The 17,575-nt window shown below is 37.1% G+C and overlaps 1 protein-coding gene across 3 annotated transcripts in view; it reads right to left on the minus strand.

The window, feature by feature from the left end:
- Positions 1–17,575, minus strand: part of DOCK4 (dedicator of cytokinesis 4) — a 245,515-nt gene that overhangs the window by 59,472 nt on the left and 168,468 nt on the right. For all 3 annotated transcript variants that reach the window (XM_026867923.1, XM_026867922.1, XM_026867921.1), the window contains exons 24-26: positions 13,157–13,284; positions 11,732–11,866; positions 7,202–7,300 (exon numbers count right to left, since the gene is read on the minus strand). In XM_026867923.1, the coding sequence (XP_026723724.1) occupies positions 7,202–7,300; positions 11,732–11,866; positions 13,157–13,284 (362 nt within the window). The remainder of the gene's footprint in view (positions 1–7,201; positions 7,301–11,731; positions 11,867–13,156; positions 13,285–17,575) is intronic.

Raw genomic sequence — 17,575 nt, forward strand, 5'->3', positions numbered from 1 at the left:
GCACAACAGATGTCTTTCATTAGAGAATCACTGTAAAGGGGGATGAATGCAAGCGCTGGGAAAGGCAGCTGAGATCCCTGCACCCACCCACCACAGAAGATTACATAAAAGAGTCAACCTGTTTTCTGAGCAAGATGTCAAAACTTTATCTATATTAAAGAGTATAAACGATACTCATTGCAGATAACACAGCATTTGAAAGCAGGTCACTAGCTTTACAGATAAACAAGTAGCTCTAGGAGCAACTCATTTTTCCCAGACTGCTTTTCTATAGATTTGCAACTTGTAGTTGCATGTCAACACTTCTGTCTGCTCCTTTTTTTTCTTTAGTGGGTACTTCCCTTCCCTGTGCAGTAATCCCTACAGATCTGTGACATAATCTCTACAATACAGTAATGCCTCAAATACTGCTGGATGTCACCTCACAGTAATGCCCCAAATTCTCCCATATTCCATTTTTATCCCATCCATTGTCCAGACATAATATATGTTGTTGTTGTTAGGGAGCCAACTGGCTGGTTGATGAACTGAAGAGACCAAATGGCTGCTGTTGGGAAACCAAGCAATGATTTAAGGACTTAAATCCCAAGGGATGCATGTGGTGTCAGCTTAGTGCCTTGAGAGCTGGGGGGCCACTGCCAAAGCCTGATGAAATTTATCAGCTTGTTCAAAAGTCATTAAGAAAAGAATGACAGAGAGGAAGATCACATATACTTAATTTCTTTAGGTGATTATGCTAAAAATCAGTATATACCTTTTATTCCAAGCAAACTTTAAAACAAAGCCAACGTAGACACTGGCATTAAGCTTTGAATCATTAACACCAGGCTAATTATTTCTGATTTTAACAGGAAAAAAAAAAAAACAAACACCAAAAAAACGAAACTGTGTCATCAATTTAGTGATAAGTGATACCAGGTACAAAATGTGTATTTGAAAAGCCAAATAAGACTGAAGATCTCTTTGTTACAGTACATGTCAAAAAATATAAACAATGCAGTATAATTCAAAGCTGAAATATAACTGACAAAACATGTAACATAAAAAACGATAAAACTAGTCAGTTTTAAGATTGTCAAGATACAACTATTAAGCTTCTATTAACAGAATTAATCTGTAGCTAACTTTTATTTTTCATTATTCACTTTTTGTATTTTTGGTACAGTTCCCTAGGAATCCATTATAAGCACGAAAATAATCCAAAGGTAAAATGCCAGTTGACTAGACTGATACTTTTCCATTACTGTGCAGGTATCCTTCATGGGTCAGTGCCGGTGTTTGCTCCCAAGGGACCTACCTCCATGTGACAATGCCATAAAATGTTCTGATCAGCATTCCAGTGCCTGGCATTTTGCATGTTGCAATTGCACATTTTTGTTTCATGATCCAAACGGCACAAGACATTACTATAAAGTACCATTCATAGAAGATCAATTTTGTAACTGTATTTAGAACTGTTTCCTCTGCACTAAACTATTGTCTTTCATAGCTGTATCTGCTCTGCTGAACACATCATATAGATTTAGTAACAGATTTTAACATTTAAAAAACATTTTTGCCGGCAGTATAAGTGAACTAACATTTGGTTGGTTGAGTACAGATATAATTAATGTCTCATATGTCTTCTATCTTAAGAGACAGCAAGGGAGTAATTTTGTCCTTTTACATACTCAAAATACCATCTCTTAATATTCCTACCTAATGTACGTAAGTTCTAGTATGATCTTATGGGACTTAAATTATATCACAGTTATCACAGTTCAGTTTCCTCTAGCAGCAATATTTGCTTGATGAAATTATCAAACTGTGATTAAGTGAAAAGCATGGCCTTCTGAAAGTCTGAAAAACATTTATTCATTTAATCAAAAACTGCTTTTGAATTTCTTTCACATCTTGGGACCTGATGAGATGCATCGATGGGTCCTGAGGGAACAGGTGGATAAAGTGACTAAGACACCATCTATCATAACTGAGAAGTCATGGCAGTCCGGTGAAATTCCTGCTGACTAGAAAAGGGGAAACATAATCCCCATTTTTAGAAAAGGAAAAAAGGAAGATGCAGGGAACTACAGGCCAGTCAGTCTCACCTCTGTGCCCAGCAAGATTGTGGAGTTGATCCTCCTGGAAACTATGCCAGGGCACATGGACAGTAAGGAGGTGACCGGTGACAGCCAATATGGCTTCACAAAGGGCAAATCCTGCCTGACAAACTTGGTGCCTTCTACAATGGAGTTACAGTGCTGGTGGATAAGGGAAGAGAAACTTATGTCATGTACCTGGACTTGTGCAAAGCATGTGACACTGTCCTCACAACATCCTTGTCTCTAAACCGGAGAGACATAGATCTGACGGATGGACCACTCAGTGGATAAGGAACTGGCTGGATGGTCTCACTCAGAGAGTTGCAGTCAGTAGCTCGATGTCCAGATGGAGACCAGTGACGAGTGGTGTTCCTCAGGGGTCTATACTGGGACCAGTGCTGTTTAATATCTTTGTGGGTGACATGGACAGTGGTATTGAGTGCACTCTCAGCAAGTTTGCCAGTGACACTGATCTGTATGGTGCGGTCAAAACGCTGGAGGGATGTGCCATTCAGAAGGACTTGGTCAGGCTTGAGAGGTGAGCCTGTGCAAACCTCATGAAGTTCAGCAAGGCCAAGTGCAAGGTCCTGCATGTGGGTCAGGGCAATCCCAGGAACAAATAGAGGCTGGGCAATGAGTGGATTGAGAGCAACCCTGCAGAGAGGGACTTGGGAGTATTAGTGGATGGAAAACTGAACATGAGCCAGCAACGTGTGCTCACAGGCCAGTCATATCCTGGGCTGCATCAAGAGAAGTGTGGCTAGTAGATCAAGGAAGGTGATTTGTCCTCTCTACTCCTCTCTCGTGAGACCCCACTGGGAGTACTGTGTTCAGCTCTGGGGCCCCCAACATAAGAAGGACATGGACCTGTTGGAGCAGGTTCAGAGGATGCAATACAGATCACCAGGGGGCTGGAGTACCTCCTTTATGAGGACAGGCTGAGAGAGCTGGGGGTTGTTCAGCCTGGAGAAGAGAAGGCTCTGGGGTGACCTTATAGCGGCCTTCCAGTGCTTAAAGGGGCTACAGGAAAGATGGGGAGGGACTCTTTGTCAGAGAGCGTAGTAATAGGACAATTGATAATGGTTTTAAACTGAAAGAGGGTAGATTTAGGTAATGTAGAAATTCTTTACTGTAAGGGTAGTGAGACACTGGAACAGGTTGCCCTGAGAAGTTGTGAATGCCCCTCTCCCTGGAAGTGCTCAAGGCCAGGTTGGACGGGGCTTTAAGCAACCTGATCTAGTGGAAGATGGGTTGGCACTAGATGATCTTTAATGTCCCTTCCAACCCAGACCTTCTATGATTCTATGATTAGCCTTGTATGCATGTAAAACCTTCTTTTAAAGCAAGGTCAGACTCTTCACTGGATCTGTCAAGAGTGCATCTATATAGCACTTTAGTTTTGGTCAACAGCCCACATTGAAGCTAATTGCTTGGTCATCCGTTGCTTTGGTTCACACTGCAGTCATCTATTTGTAGAGCTTTTTTGCAGATTGCCAAGGTTTGACAGTGCCCAGGCAACTCATCCATCCTGTGGCCAACTCCTTTCCCAGATCTTTTCTTTACTGCTTCCTCAATCTGTATCAGAGGCCACCCAAATATTTGTTTTAGAGCTTCCTCTCTGCCCCAGCACTCATGCCTTCAGAAGTTCCATACATGAGCAGATGTCCCTGCCTAACAGGGAAAGGATGTGACTAGAACTAAGCTTCTTCACCAGAGACATTCCGCACACCTATGGACCTCACACACCCTGTGTTCAACGTGTCATTGGAGAATAGTGGAATAAATTGCACTTGGTGGTAGGGTTCGGCACCCACCTTACCTGCTCAAGGCTCCTCTAGCTATAAGTGAGGGTTCAGAGAACTAGTGAGTTTTACACCCATCTCTATGAAATACTACCTTTTCCTTCATCAGATCTCTTCTTTATATCTGTTCTGCCCCATTATATAGGGTACACCGCCAATGGACAAAAACTAGGTCTTCTGGCAGGTGCTTATCTGTTTGTTTTGTATTCTTTGAATCTATTAATTAAAAACCCCACACATATCAACCAAAACCACTTTGCTGTGGTCAAAGCCGCATTGTGCTAACATACACTGTTTTTCTCATTCATATTCCCACTTCTCTCTTCCTATTTATAACTTCCACTGTTACCTTTTGTCATAAATTATATCTAAGCTTTTTTGGAGCAGTAAATATCTGCCTACAAGGGCACCCCTGTTCTATAAATTGCTATAAAATATATTTGCTAGACAAAGATGGTATTTTGTGGTAAGCAAAAGGAGCATATCTTTAAAATAATACTGAAAGATAAAAGGAAGCATTTAACTTTACTGCCTCATTAAATTCAATGTTTCAAAAAGTGAATGAAGTATAGTCTCTGGTGCTACCACTGAGCCATGAATCCCCTGTCATTTCTTTCTTACTTCATTTGCATGTTTTCAAATATAAAATGCTTTTTCTATCTTCTGCTTTGTGTGGAAAAAACCTGACTTTCTTAAAGAACTGACTAAAATAAAAAGAGTCACCGTGTCAGTTACTTAAAATATATTTACAAAAGAATGGAAATATTTCCTTAAACAATCACTATGTTGAAGCATCACTCAGATGCATGTCATATAAAAAGATGTACATGTCATTCCCTCAACATCTCCACCTTACTATAACTGCGACTAACAAGTTGGAAACAGCCTTTAATAATTTTAGTACAAACTTCAAGAAAAAAGTAAAACAATAAGAACTGCAAATAAATTTTAGAATGAATGACAACCTTCATTCCCTTCTCACAAGTACTTGCATGAGTGAGTATTTGTTTGGAGAAGTGGTTTGGTGGGGGTATTTTTTTAGTAGTATCACAAATGCTGTGCAAACGTATTCATACAAGCATTTCACATTGTCACCTTGAGAATTACTCTGGAAGAAAGAAATAACTTGTGATATCAGTGTCTAATCCTTCACTATAGATGGTTAATTATAAACAGAGGTAGTCAAAGCACAACAGATTGCAATTCAAAGGCCTGGGTTACACTCAGATAAGTCCCCTGCAAACTCCATATCAGATTTGGAACTTGTAATGGAGGCTTAGGGAAGACCCAATCCACTTTGACATCACTGACCAGGGGGCAAAAAGAGGATTCAGAAATACAGCAAGCTGATAGTATTTACCACTGAAGCTTAAATCCCAAAGTACATACTAGCTACAAGATTAACTATGGCTACCAGTTCAGCCTCTAAAAGAATTTCAGATAAAAAAAAGTCTTATCACAGATATTTACACCTTCTGAATCTTCATTTACTTATACTGATGTCACTTCCTAAGAAGCATATCTTAGAGCAGTATAAAGTACCAAGGAAGTTCCACACTTGGGAAACAAAGCAGAAAAATACAGAGGTAAGTGGCAAGATGGTTTAGATAGCCTAAGTCATACACAGTCACCTCATGATTAACAGCAGTGTCAGCCTCAGACACTAGCTCTCATCTTACCGTCGTGCTGTCAGTTATACACATTTCAGTGATATCTGATATTTCGAAGTGAGGGAAAAAACCCAATATATTATTTAAGATTAAGGAATGCTGCATTAATTACGATCAACCTACTGCCAGTGAATCACTGGTGGAGCTGATGCTGATTTGATGAGATCTGAATGGAAATAACAAACTCTGGACTTGAGTTCTTAAGACCTATATTTTGATAGCTGATGGCACTGGCTACAGCTGCTTTCCATATGTCTCTGTATAATAGTAGGGTACGTGCGTGGGGGGAATTTAAATGTGTCAAATGAAACACCATTCAAGCATTAATTCTAGAGATTTTTCATATTCTAGAAGCAAGAAAGTCTGAATAAACTCAACACTGTATTTCATAGATACATCAAACAGAAATCAAGCTTGAAACCTCTAAAAAACATAAAAATCCAAACCTAGAAATTCAGACCTGCTCAGAACTCAAACAAAAGGGAAAATATTTTTAGTAAAAAATGCCTAGCTTCCACAAGATATACTAAAAATTGCCTGAGGATAGCAACTATGGTAGGTGAAAACAGATGCTGTAATACTAGTATAAAAATCATCCACCCTATATAACTCCTAGGTAGTACTCTTGATTCATGATAGAGATAATTTCTTAGCAGCATCTTCTATCTTTCAAGCTCAATATGACCATCTCACTACAAAGAAAAGGCACACACAAATGCTATGGTCTCTTCAGAATAGCTCTGAACAGCTATCAGGATTTTAAAGAAATCTGAAATTGCACCATAACTAGACTCCCCCTTTCAGGGCAGTACTTAAGCTAATCAAATCATAATTTAAGAGTAACATCTGAAAATATACCATCACACTAGGACATGATTAATCTAGGATCACTGGCTGAATAACTGGCATGATTACTCAAGATTTGTTGTGTGGATCAAATTTGGTACTATATAAGTTTTTCAGGGTCTAGCAGTGGAAGCCTAAGTGTATATTTTTATGCAGCAAATCTTAACTTTTTTTTTTTTTTTTAAATCCACCCTCCTCCTCCAAAAAGGAATTAGAATTGCTGTATCTCCATGAACACAGTAAGTCCATCAATTAAATCAGTAGGGCCTGCCCTGAAAGAGCTCTGTAGCTACTCTCATGGTCAAACTGGGCGGAGATTACAAGTCTGACAGGTCCTCCTGCTCATGGACTTGTTGCACGGTTAAGAAAAATAAAGTTAATTGAATGTGCATTTCTTGAGCTGCGTGTTTGCCATTGCCCAATACAGGGAATGAATAAATAAATAAATGTAATAAACAAAAAACCCCACTGCCTGACAGGAAGAATCAAGAACTGTGTAACCTTTGACACAATCTTTAAAACAGGCTTGGAGGCTAAGTTTATGGCTTTAAAATAATTATATAGTTCCCCCCATCCCAATTCTATCTGTTGTCATTGCAGAAGGAACAGAATCCTAGCCCCACTGTAAGAGTGGACCTGAATACACAAGAAAACCTGTGCAGAAATTCGCTCATCTGAGAAACAGATTGCATTTAAATACTGAAGAGTTTCATCAAAGCACGGGAATACCTTAAAGGGAGATAAATCAAAAAGAGAAATAAAAAGAAACCTGAACAAGTGGAAAGACAATTCTGTTACTTACCCTCAGATTTTCCTTTGTGTTGAAGCTATCAAGAAGCTGTTGATAATGTCTATCAGTCATTTGTCGCAAGAGTGACAGCAAACAAGAGACAAATTCCCCCTGTTCAGATAAGCCAATAATAGAAATATTATGGATTATAAATCCTTCTGTACTTGATCTTAAACTGTCATATTATAAGCACTTAAAAATAATTAACAAATGCAAGGGAAATTAATCTACAATCCATATTTCGTGAAAATACATTAATTTAGTTAAGAACTTCCTTCTCATTTAAAAAATTATTTTTCCCCAAATGCAGTTTACTTGCTTAGCAAAATCTATTTGAAATAGTTCCAGAAGGGGTAAACCAGTAAAATTTTGACCTGTGATTAGTTTCCCTTGTATCTGTTTTTAAACAGATTATTTACATTGCTAAAATTACAATCTATTAGTCAAGTCTGTTTTGAAACAAATATAAACAAAAAAAAAAAAATTGCAACAATTCTGGGAAGAATGTTATTGGTTTCCTTTAGGGAAGAAATTAATGGGGTTAGCTGGGAATTTTTCAAAACATTTTTTCATCACAAAAAATACTTGTCAAAAAGAAAACTCATTTATAGGACTGAACAAACTTTGAAAATGTTTAGATCAGAAGTTTCCTTAGATCTAGAGAGGAATTTCCCATTAAAACATGTATCTAAAAATTGAGCTTAATCATAAGGAAAGACCACTCTCTCCCACAGTGCCCGTCCCTGGATTCACACTCCACCATACCCCCACTCCAGAAAGGGACACTCTGGGCAGTAGCTGAGGAACTTACTGCACTGCTGCACGGATCCCTCCCTGCCTCTGCAGATGCACATTCACCAGACTGCCCTTCAAACAGCATGGGACTCAGGAACGAAAGAGCAGAGAACCTCACTGGGTATCTCCAGTGAGAAACCAAATGAACAAGACATTATGGGAAGGAATATGTGCTCCCCCTCTCCCTTTCTTGTCTGCTTGTTCACTTTTGTTCACATTCTTCACTGGGAAAAAAACACTGAATGCTATCAATCTGGCCTGACTGCAGAATGGATGAGGACAGGAAAGAGGGAAAGGTCTGGATTGCATCCCTGTGTTTACGTAGAACAATTCTGAAATCTTACAGGCTTGTTAAAAAATAGGAAATACACTTCTGGCCTCTATCTACCAGGAATAGGGAATGAGACTGGGACCACAGACAGGTAGGATAACAGTACTTTAAAACTGTGTCTTGCATTAGTTTGTCAAGTCAAATTTTGGGAAGATTTTCCCCTGTCTTTCATTAAAAGCAGAAAATAAGATATAAAAAGAGAGAATGCTTTCACAGGAGTGACTGTTCTGGTTTTTACTTTGGAAGGCTTAATTCACTTGTGATTACATCTTATATACTTGGTGATGTATGAATTTATGGCTTTCACTAGAAACCTGGTGATAAAATAATAATAGTCTTCACCATAATTTAATCCTACACTGAAGTAATAATCCCAAATTAATTACCTCCCCGTAAAACCATTATTTTTTACAGTGAACATAGCATTCTCAAAACAATAACTTAAAGCTACAAAGTCTCTTAAACTTCATGCTCTGGGGACATTCATCAAGGTTAAAGCTGCTATCTTGTAAATATCTGAAAATTTATTTACAAACATCAGGTTCTCTTCCAAAACCAAAGACTATGGTCTTTTATAATTATTTTTTAAGTCGTTTAAATTTCATTATCTATAGAGTCAATTTGGCTTTATCATGCTATTTAATATAATGTAGGTTCAAGTAAAGAGGCATAATTTTTGGAGATTTTTATTCCAGTTATAAAATCTGAGACCACTCCGATTTGGCTAATTAGCCAAAATGAGCAGAGTGAATAAATAATGTTGTAAGATTACCTGATTGCTAGCTTGAGTGACAAAATTTGAGTATGAACCTTTTGAATACTTCTCTTCCTGCTTAAGCATTTTAAGCAGTCCTTTCTACCCACCTTCCATGTTCCCACATTGACTTACAGTAGTATATTAAAAATCACAATTATAGAATGCTATACTATTATAGCTGACAGACAGATAAGCTTTAAAGGGGTTCCAGCTTTATCTAATTGTTAACTGACTTCTGAATTTGAGTTTTTAATTCAAATGCAGGTACCTATACAAGCAGCTGGTTTTTAAAGTAACAATGAACATTCAGCTGCATTTGCTGAACTCAACAAAAGAATGTATGTTGTAAGGTTTTTGCCAGTGTTAGCCACAGACTGACTTGCAAATCATGAACGGAAGCAAACTCCACACACCTAATGACCTTGATAAAAACCATTTAGGATCCAGTTCTAGTGTTATAAATCAAGCCAAGAGTATATCCAATTCACTTAGGCAGAATCCTGAAGTCATTTTTTGTGTCTTTTTTAAGGAGCATAATTATTAAAGTACATGCAGCTCACAATGAAATTGTAATCCATTTAGGTTCTGAGGGACTGAACTTCCAAGATCTGAAATCAGTAAAGGTTTGCTTTAACTGGATTGCTATCTGCTAACTCTTTATATGCAAACGCATTCTTCCTAAGGAAATCTAAAGGTCTAAATCACTGACATCCTAAAGCAGAAGTTTCACTTTCACCACTGCATTAAATTCAATATCTGTAATACTGATACTCTGAAGACATGTCTTTTTTGTGCTCCATTTAAAGAATCACATCCATCTTGCAACTTACCATCTAACAAGACTCTTCACTGCAAACTGAAATGGTACCGAGGTACCAGAACTACTTGAGATGAAAGAAATAGTTCAGTCATGGCAGCACACAGCCTGATGCTGCCTGATTTTATGTTGCTGCCTTGTGCAGAAAAACAGTGACACATGGCCCTATAAGATCACACTGAGATGAGTTTGGGACTACTTGCATGCACAAGGAAGACTACATCTGATGCAAAAGTATGACAGAATTTTATCCAGTGTGCTGCCATGATATATCTCACAAAGAATATTTTATGATACATGCAGATTGAAATAATGGTAACATACTGGAACAGACTCTACTGCTGTACTCACATTGAGTACTTTATCATACTTGTTCTACAAATAGTTCCAAGAATCTGTTTCCGTGTCTTGCCATAAGCCCATACTGCATGATATTTCTACATAAATGTATATAATTGCCTTATGCTGTGCTGTGAGTCACTTCCACATTAAGTATTCTTTGAGAGCCTGTGGTGACAATGACATGGCTTTTCAGATGCATAAAAAGGAAATTTTGCAACTTAAAAGCACTTTCAGGGTCTAATTTTTTGATGGTGTGAAAGAATTAGGCTGTCATGGTGTTTTATGAAAACTTAATCTGAAAGCAAGTGTGTAACCTGGAAGAAACCAATAAGCTCAGAGCTTTGCTACACTAACAGTTTAATACTACAACCCTTTCTTCAGCTTAAGATTTTCTTGTGATGGCCTAATATGTCACACAGCATACATTTGTAATTTTGTAATTTAAAGAAAAAAAACCCAAACTCTTAGATGCATAATCCTGGTGAATCACAGTGATTAAAACATGGTGTTATCTTATTACAGAGCTTGGTCAGCTCAGTAAAGCACTTTGTTCTCTGTGGGATAAAGTAAAACAAACAAAAAACCCAACAACATATGTCTTCCACAGCTATTAAACACTTCTGAAATGTTTCGTCTCAGAAGAAATTCTGTTTTGAAAAGCAACCATCTATTCATTAATGAAAACTGTTACAGTGTAAAATTAGGCAATTAATTAATTAAGTGTATAATGAGATAGTAAATCACACAGCACAGTACATCCTCTGCACAAAATGTTACCCCTCACATCATACTGAGGTGATATCCCTTGCTATACTAGAACTGATTTGCCCTTCAAAAGCAAACTGGGAACCTTGCTGAAAACAAAGCAAAGTAACACTTCGTTTCGTCAATGCTCATCATAGGCTTTTCTGTATATGCCTGCATTTCAACCTTCTAAATTTTATGAGTTACTATAAAGGTTGACCAAAAGATCATTTGTTAATCTTTTAAATCCACCATCTATGCTCTATTTCATGTGATAGAAATGATGCTCAAATGCTCAGCCCAGAGAACAAAATGCCTTTCAATTAATAAATTTGGATTTGTACAAGTTGGCTGTACAAGTACAGATTCTGCAGGCAATTTTAGAGCTGTTTCATCATGTAAAAATGTATGCATTTTAGAAAGTATAATGTTACTGATTGACACTTCCATTTTCAGGAATTCAAAACTTACAGAGTTTCAGAAAGGTATTAAATTTGTCAACAAACGAAACATGATGAAATAATTATTCACCTGAAACTCAAAATAAACGTTATCTTTTATATTTTTTTCCTAGTCACAATTTATAAATAAATTTAATTAATAAAATTACTATTTCCACTGAAAAGGAATAAAATGAAAGAAAAGTTTTGTTTTTCAGAAAATCTTAACACTGTGAATTACAATATAAACACATCATTACAAATCTAGTAGTCCAAACAGTGACAATTGTGAAGTATTTCATCATAAGAAACTTACAGTCACATCTTGAAACTGGAGGCGCATAGCAGAGCCTGACGGTTGTGGTCGGCTGGTGATCTCCAGTATGGTCCTTAACAGAATATCTAGCAGGCTGTTTACAATAACATCAATTTCTTCCAGGACAGATTTTTCCTTAAATAATAAATAAAACATTTAATATTTTAAAATAGAAAGATGACCACAGGTGTATTTCCTTTGATGCAATTTTAGAAACAAATTATAGTTTTACAGTTGAGAAGCAAGGATTGTTCTCTAATTAAGATATTTTTTAATTCTATTGAATTTTTTTTCCTAACAATTTTCAATTAATCACTTTGTACTGAAATATAGATGAAAGTTAAAGGGATGACTTTGAATACATATGCATTCATCAAATTAGCATTGCTCTATTTCAGTTAGTGTTTAGAAGAAAGCAGTAAATAATATACAAGAACTTTCCGGGCAAGATTTTTATAGGTAATGTCCATATATTTTTTTGGAAATTGTCAAGAGGCTTAAATTTCAAAAAGTAGAATTCTGTCTGAACACTTTCAAACTATCATGAGAAACAAGCAGATGGTGCTCAACCTTCAAGACCTGCTTCAGCAGTAAGGACCAGCTATTTTGCTTCCCATCAACTGAGTAGCACAAACAAATTAGTCATTTATGTAAACCTACAGCTGCTTGTATGCAATATCAATACAAAGAAACCGAAGTGTTCACTGTCAAAAGAGACCATGAACACCTTAATTACACACGTTACAACATCTGATGCAGTCAGGTTGTAGATACTTTTCCTTTCTAATAATTCACATGGAAATGTGCTTTCCCTGCTTCAACAATGTTTTCTGTCTCCACTGCAGCAGACAACACCATCTTAATCTGAGTGATTTTACCCACAATTTAAGATGACATTTCTTCACAAATAAAAACACTTCATAGTCAAATATACACAACCAAACTAAGACCCAGCTTATACACACAGATACTCAACTTTGCTGACAGTGATGTGTAGGAGTTAATTTTTTGGCCACAAAGGGGCCAATTTAGCAACTTACAAAAGTTTGGCAACTAACAACCAAGTGCACCCCTTGCAATACTCACAACAATCTATACAATCTGTGCACCTATATTACCCCTGTGTGCCCTATGAGTAAGCAGCCCACAACAGAAAATGTCTCTGAGAGAAAGTGGACTTTTGCTTCTGTCCAACACAACACTCAAAAAGAGTCAAAGCTTGGCAGAACTTTATATACTACAATTAAAATATTCTTGCAGGGGAAGAAAAGGCTCATGAGAAATAAAAATTACATGTTTATGCAGAATCATTATACAGAGAACTCTTCAAAATGTTCTCGGTCAAGGTCCAGTTTGTGTCATTAAATGTCATTGAGACATATAAAGAGTTCAACACCTTGTGGATGTGACATGGTGTTTACTCACTGAGCTGTTCTTCTTGATGAGGCAAAATATGTTGCTAAGGATACGTGCACACATTATAAGGTCCTTCTGCTCTTGTAAATGCATGTGGAGGTGATGTAAAACTACCGGAAGAAGAATGTAGCGAGAATCTGGAAAAAAATGAAAAATTTTATGAGTAAGAGCTTCTCATAGAATCATTTAATTATAATACAGATGTAAAATGTGTCTTCAGTCCAAAACAGTATTCTGATAAGTAGAAGCTTTTACTTGCTTTAACCAACATTTTTGATAAACAGAAGCTTTTACCTCATAACCATAATTTCCTAAAGCAAATATCTGAAGAATAAACAATATGCTGAAAGTCAGTATGTCATATCACGGACTGAGAAAAACACCACTCTGTGGAATATACTAAATATAACAAAAAATTCGAAGTATTTATTGAACTGTCATGAAAAAAAACCTTAGCACGGTAATACTTGTATTCAAAATAAAGTGTAATTATGCTTTCATGTTCCCTGCCATGTGACAGGATCTGTTTGCAAGCCAAGGTCACAGCAGACTTCATCTTGATCTTACGTTATTCTACAAATGAGTTTTACTTTACAGACAAGCAGTACTTTCAGATTTCTTCCAGGATTTTCATTTTTCCAGATTCCTCACTCCTACTGAGTATGAACAACTTAGACTACTGGTGTCTACATAATATGATTTGCCTTTCCTCTATTTCATTTTCTAAACACAGCTCTTTGGTGCCATTTTCAGACCCGAATTATCTCAATATTATGCAAGAACTTCATTAACATTCTACTTTTTCTTACTTCTTTCTCTTAGAATTAAAGACAATGTTAAATGGGAAGAGCCCTAATACTTGCACTTGTGATAACACATTAAACACCTATTTACAACTTGATAAATGGAATGGGTGTTACCTGTTTTCATTTTGTTGTTGTCTTTATATCTTTTCCAAAATTGAGAAATGAGGTTCTCATAGAACTGTCCTTGAATCATTTCCTCTATTAAAATTTTAATGATGATTTATGATACGTTATCTAAATATATTAATCTACTCAGTTCCTTTCTTCATTAATGTAATTGTTTCCTAAAAATTGAGTTTAGCTGGAAAATTTCTCCTTTAAAATCATTTTGCCAACCAGTTATTGTTCGTGAATTAGACTTTCTAGAAAAACATTTCCCCTCAAATATTTAATCTATTTTTACCACAAGAGAGAAAAGGACAGATTTATTCTGAGATTTTATTTGTTGAATGATTCTTTCACTTCCTAAAATACAGCACTAATTCCGTTTCTCTCTATTATTCCCTTGTTTTCATTGCCTAGATATCTGTATAACACAATACAAATCATATGGCAAGTTGATTTGTACACACTATTTAAGTATATTCTTGTTTTCGAAAAAAAAGCCTGTCTGCTCTTTATAAATCGGTGTTTCATAGTTATTATTTATTCAGGTGTTCTGGTATGTCTTCCTACTGAAGAAAAATATAAACAAAGACTGTATAGCAATAAGCGTAAGGTCATCAATTAATCTAAATCCAGTGGTACTGAAATCCAACGCTGGGAAACAGGTTGCCTCTATCCAGTGATCGCTTACTCCCGCAAATGCCTCAAGAGGTTTTCATCAGGACTGGCCTGGAAGTTCGTATCTGCTTGTAGCACTGCAGCTGGGCAGAAGCATCTCAACCAAACCAACAAAACATTTTCTTCTTGTCTACCTAGAAAACAGAAGCTCAGCAAAGTGTTGCCTCAGGTAGTCTGAGATGCCAGGCATGCACAGCTGCCACTGACCCATCCACTGCAAGACCTACAGGGTCAAAAGGAAAGCAGGCAGGATGACGGCTAATGTGAAGCCCTGTGGTTAGGAAAGGGCCAACTTCTGATCGCCACCACTAAATCTGCTTATGGATTATTGATAAAAACCAGAGCTAATGCCTTCAGATGAAGCAAAAAAGCAGGACTCTGCATTCCAATCAAAACAGACCTAACCTCTAGATTACAGGGGATGGCTCCTTTTCTCTGCTTTCTGTTAGGCCTTACATGTCTTGAATTCTTGACTATCTGGTAACTCATCTTCAGGAGAAGAGATGAAGGGTTCACTATGTAAACCAGCCTGTGGTACTGCAGCTGGGTTACTCTCCTGGCAGGCAGGTGATGGGAAGCTGAATCCAGGCTGACAGAGCACTGAACCTGGTCTTCCATTCCCAGGCAGTATCTCAAATCACTGCTCAACTCCACAACTGTCACAGAGTAGATACCGTAGCTCTTTCACACATTACAGGTGTGAGCCTTATCCCTTGGTCCATAGTCCTCTGAGGAGAGCAGGTTCTCTCTTGCAACTACAACTCAAATCCCTCAGATCAGAAGGTGAGGAGAAAACAGGATCATCCCTGTGCCAAGGTGTTTCTTCTTGGTTAACTCTAGGCAGCTTCCTGATGAGCACACAGAGGATTTGGTACCTTTTCTGAGGTGCCCACTACTCTGTGCACTGCTTACATGTAAGCGCAGCATTATGAACTCCATTTTGAAGACCAGAGAATCTATGTGTAGCAACACCTGCCTTGTAAAAAGCCAACTCTTACATACGATATGGCCTGAAGCATCTCAGGCAAAACTGAGCATCCTCATTCAATTGTTTCAAGCACCCCATTTTTGCAAAAGCTCCATAAAATTATCAGGAACTTCGTTTTACCAAGACCAAACAGATTAGCAAAAACCATCTTACAATGACCTGCAACTATACATTGGAGGAAACAGTGCCAGTTACTGAATTAACTACCACATTTAACATAGCTTCAGATACATTCCTTGCAAGCCTATAATCTAAATACCTCCCTCTGTCTTGACTTGTTTAGGTGGAGCTATGTAGTGGTATTGCAGAAAAGGAAAGCTGGCATATTCACCTCTGAGTCAAATCAACTACTATGTGAAAAAGTCTGGAGAATGTAATGTACAACATTTGTCTCAGGTTATTCTTTTTCTTAAAAATTGTCAGCTGCAATGCCAGCCACTGTAGAGAGAAAAATTAATGAGCACAAGGAATGGTACAATAATCAGAACCCTTATCCATCACTCACTGTCCTAATTTTTCTTCTGTGCAGGAAGCCAAATTAGCTGACTGTTTAAAATGCTAATACTTGCCCTTTACAAATATTATGCAGAAAGAGAGGAAAAAAAATCATGACATACAGCTTTTCAAGTACATTCTTGGCATAATTAGAAAGAGACTAACTCTGGGCAATTATTGTGACTTTCCTATGCAAGCTACATTAATTTTTAATATTCAACCCACAGCACAACTTTCCCCCTCTCTTTTCAGTTAGTGGTAAAGCACCTGCACAGACATAGAAAATTTTATTTATTCTAGTTTAATTTAAAGATTAATTTCAGAAAGATGATATTCATTTCAGTGACTGTATCTGAACAGATGGTAAAAACTTCAGCCTGCTTGGAAAAAGAATTAGTGTAATTAAACATTTTAAACAAAACCAGCATTCTCCTTGAACTGTGAGAAGCAAGGAAACTGCTCTTGGTTTTGACAGTTTTACTTGGACATATTAAGTTTACACCTGCTTGTTTGGAAGAACCACTGGACTTGAGAGTGGTAGGAGAAGAAAATGCTTAAGCCAACAAACTTATCACTGAAGTTCCAAACCCAAACATATATGCCTGTGACTGCAGGGACATGTCACTGTTTTCAGAACAGGCTGTTTTGAAACTTTTATAAGGAACAGTTTTCAGTTGAAAGAAAAAAATTGCCTGTAGTGCAGAAGGAAAACATGGGTATGGCTGAGAAAGTCCTCTCTTGGCCTAAGAAAGAGCCACATATGTAAAGCATCCTTTGCAAATCTTTTACAAATTTTCTGCACTCCACTACAGAGGTATTAATAAAGGTTGAACTTTTGTATGGCAATGTATGCAAATACATACATCCTCTCACAGGTGTGTACAGAAACACACATACAGAAACAACTCCAAAGAATAGTATATTGCTGTGGAAGACTAATTAAGAAAGACTAATTAATCTAAAAAAGATCCTGGAATACTTAAAAGCAGTACTATGGATCAATGTGTAAAACCTTTAAGTTTTCAAAAAGTTGACTTGTTTTTTTTTCTAAATCTCTGTTAATATATAAAGTTGAATGTCTTTTTAACTAAATTTAACTCTATTTGTTTTGAACAGTCTGTCTCACTAAAAGGAAAAGTCCCACCCAGCTACTCTTGCAAAGAAGTCTAAATCCTCCTATTTGGGGAAAAAACAAAATTTCTTGCCTTGTAAGAACATTCTCCATGTGGTAAAGAGCTGCACCATAGATTATAACTGGGCTAAAATACATGGTTTATCAGTATGGGATTTTCTTCTTTTAGGACTAATCTACTAACCTACTTATCTACTAATTATCTACTAATGTAAACTCTTTTC

This window comes from Athene cunicularia (assembly GCF_003259725.1).
Source record: "Athene cunicularia isolate RWA chromosome 1 unlocalized genomic scaffold, athCun1 chr1_part2, whole genome shotgun sequence".
Taxonomy (NCBI): Eukaryota; Metazoa; Chordata; class Aves; order Strigiformes; family Strigidae; genus Athene; species Athene cunicularia.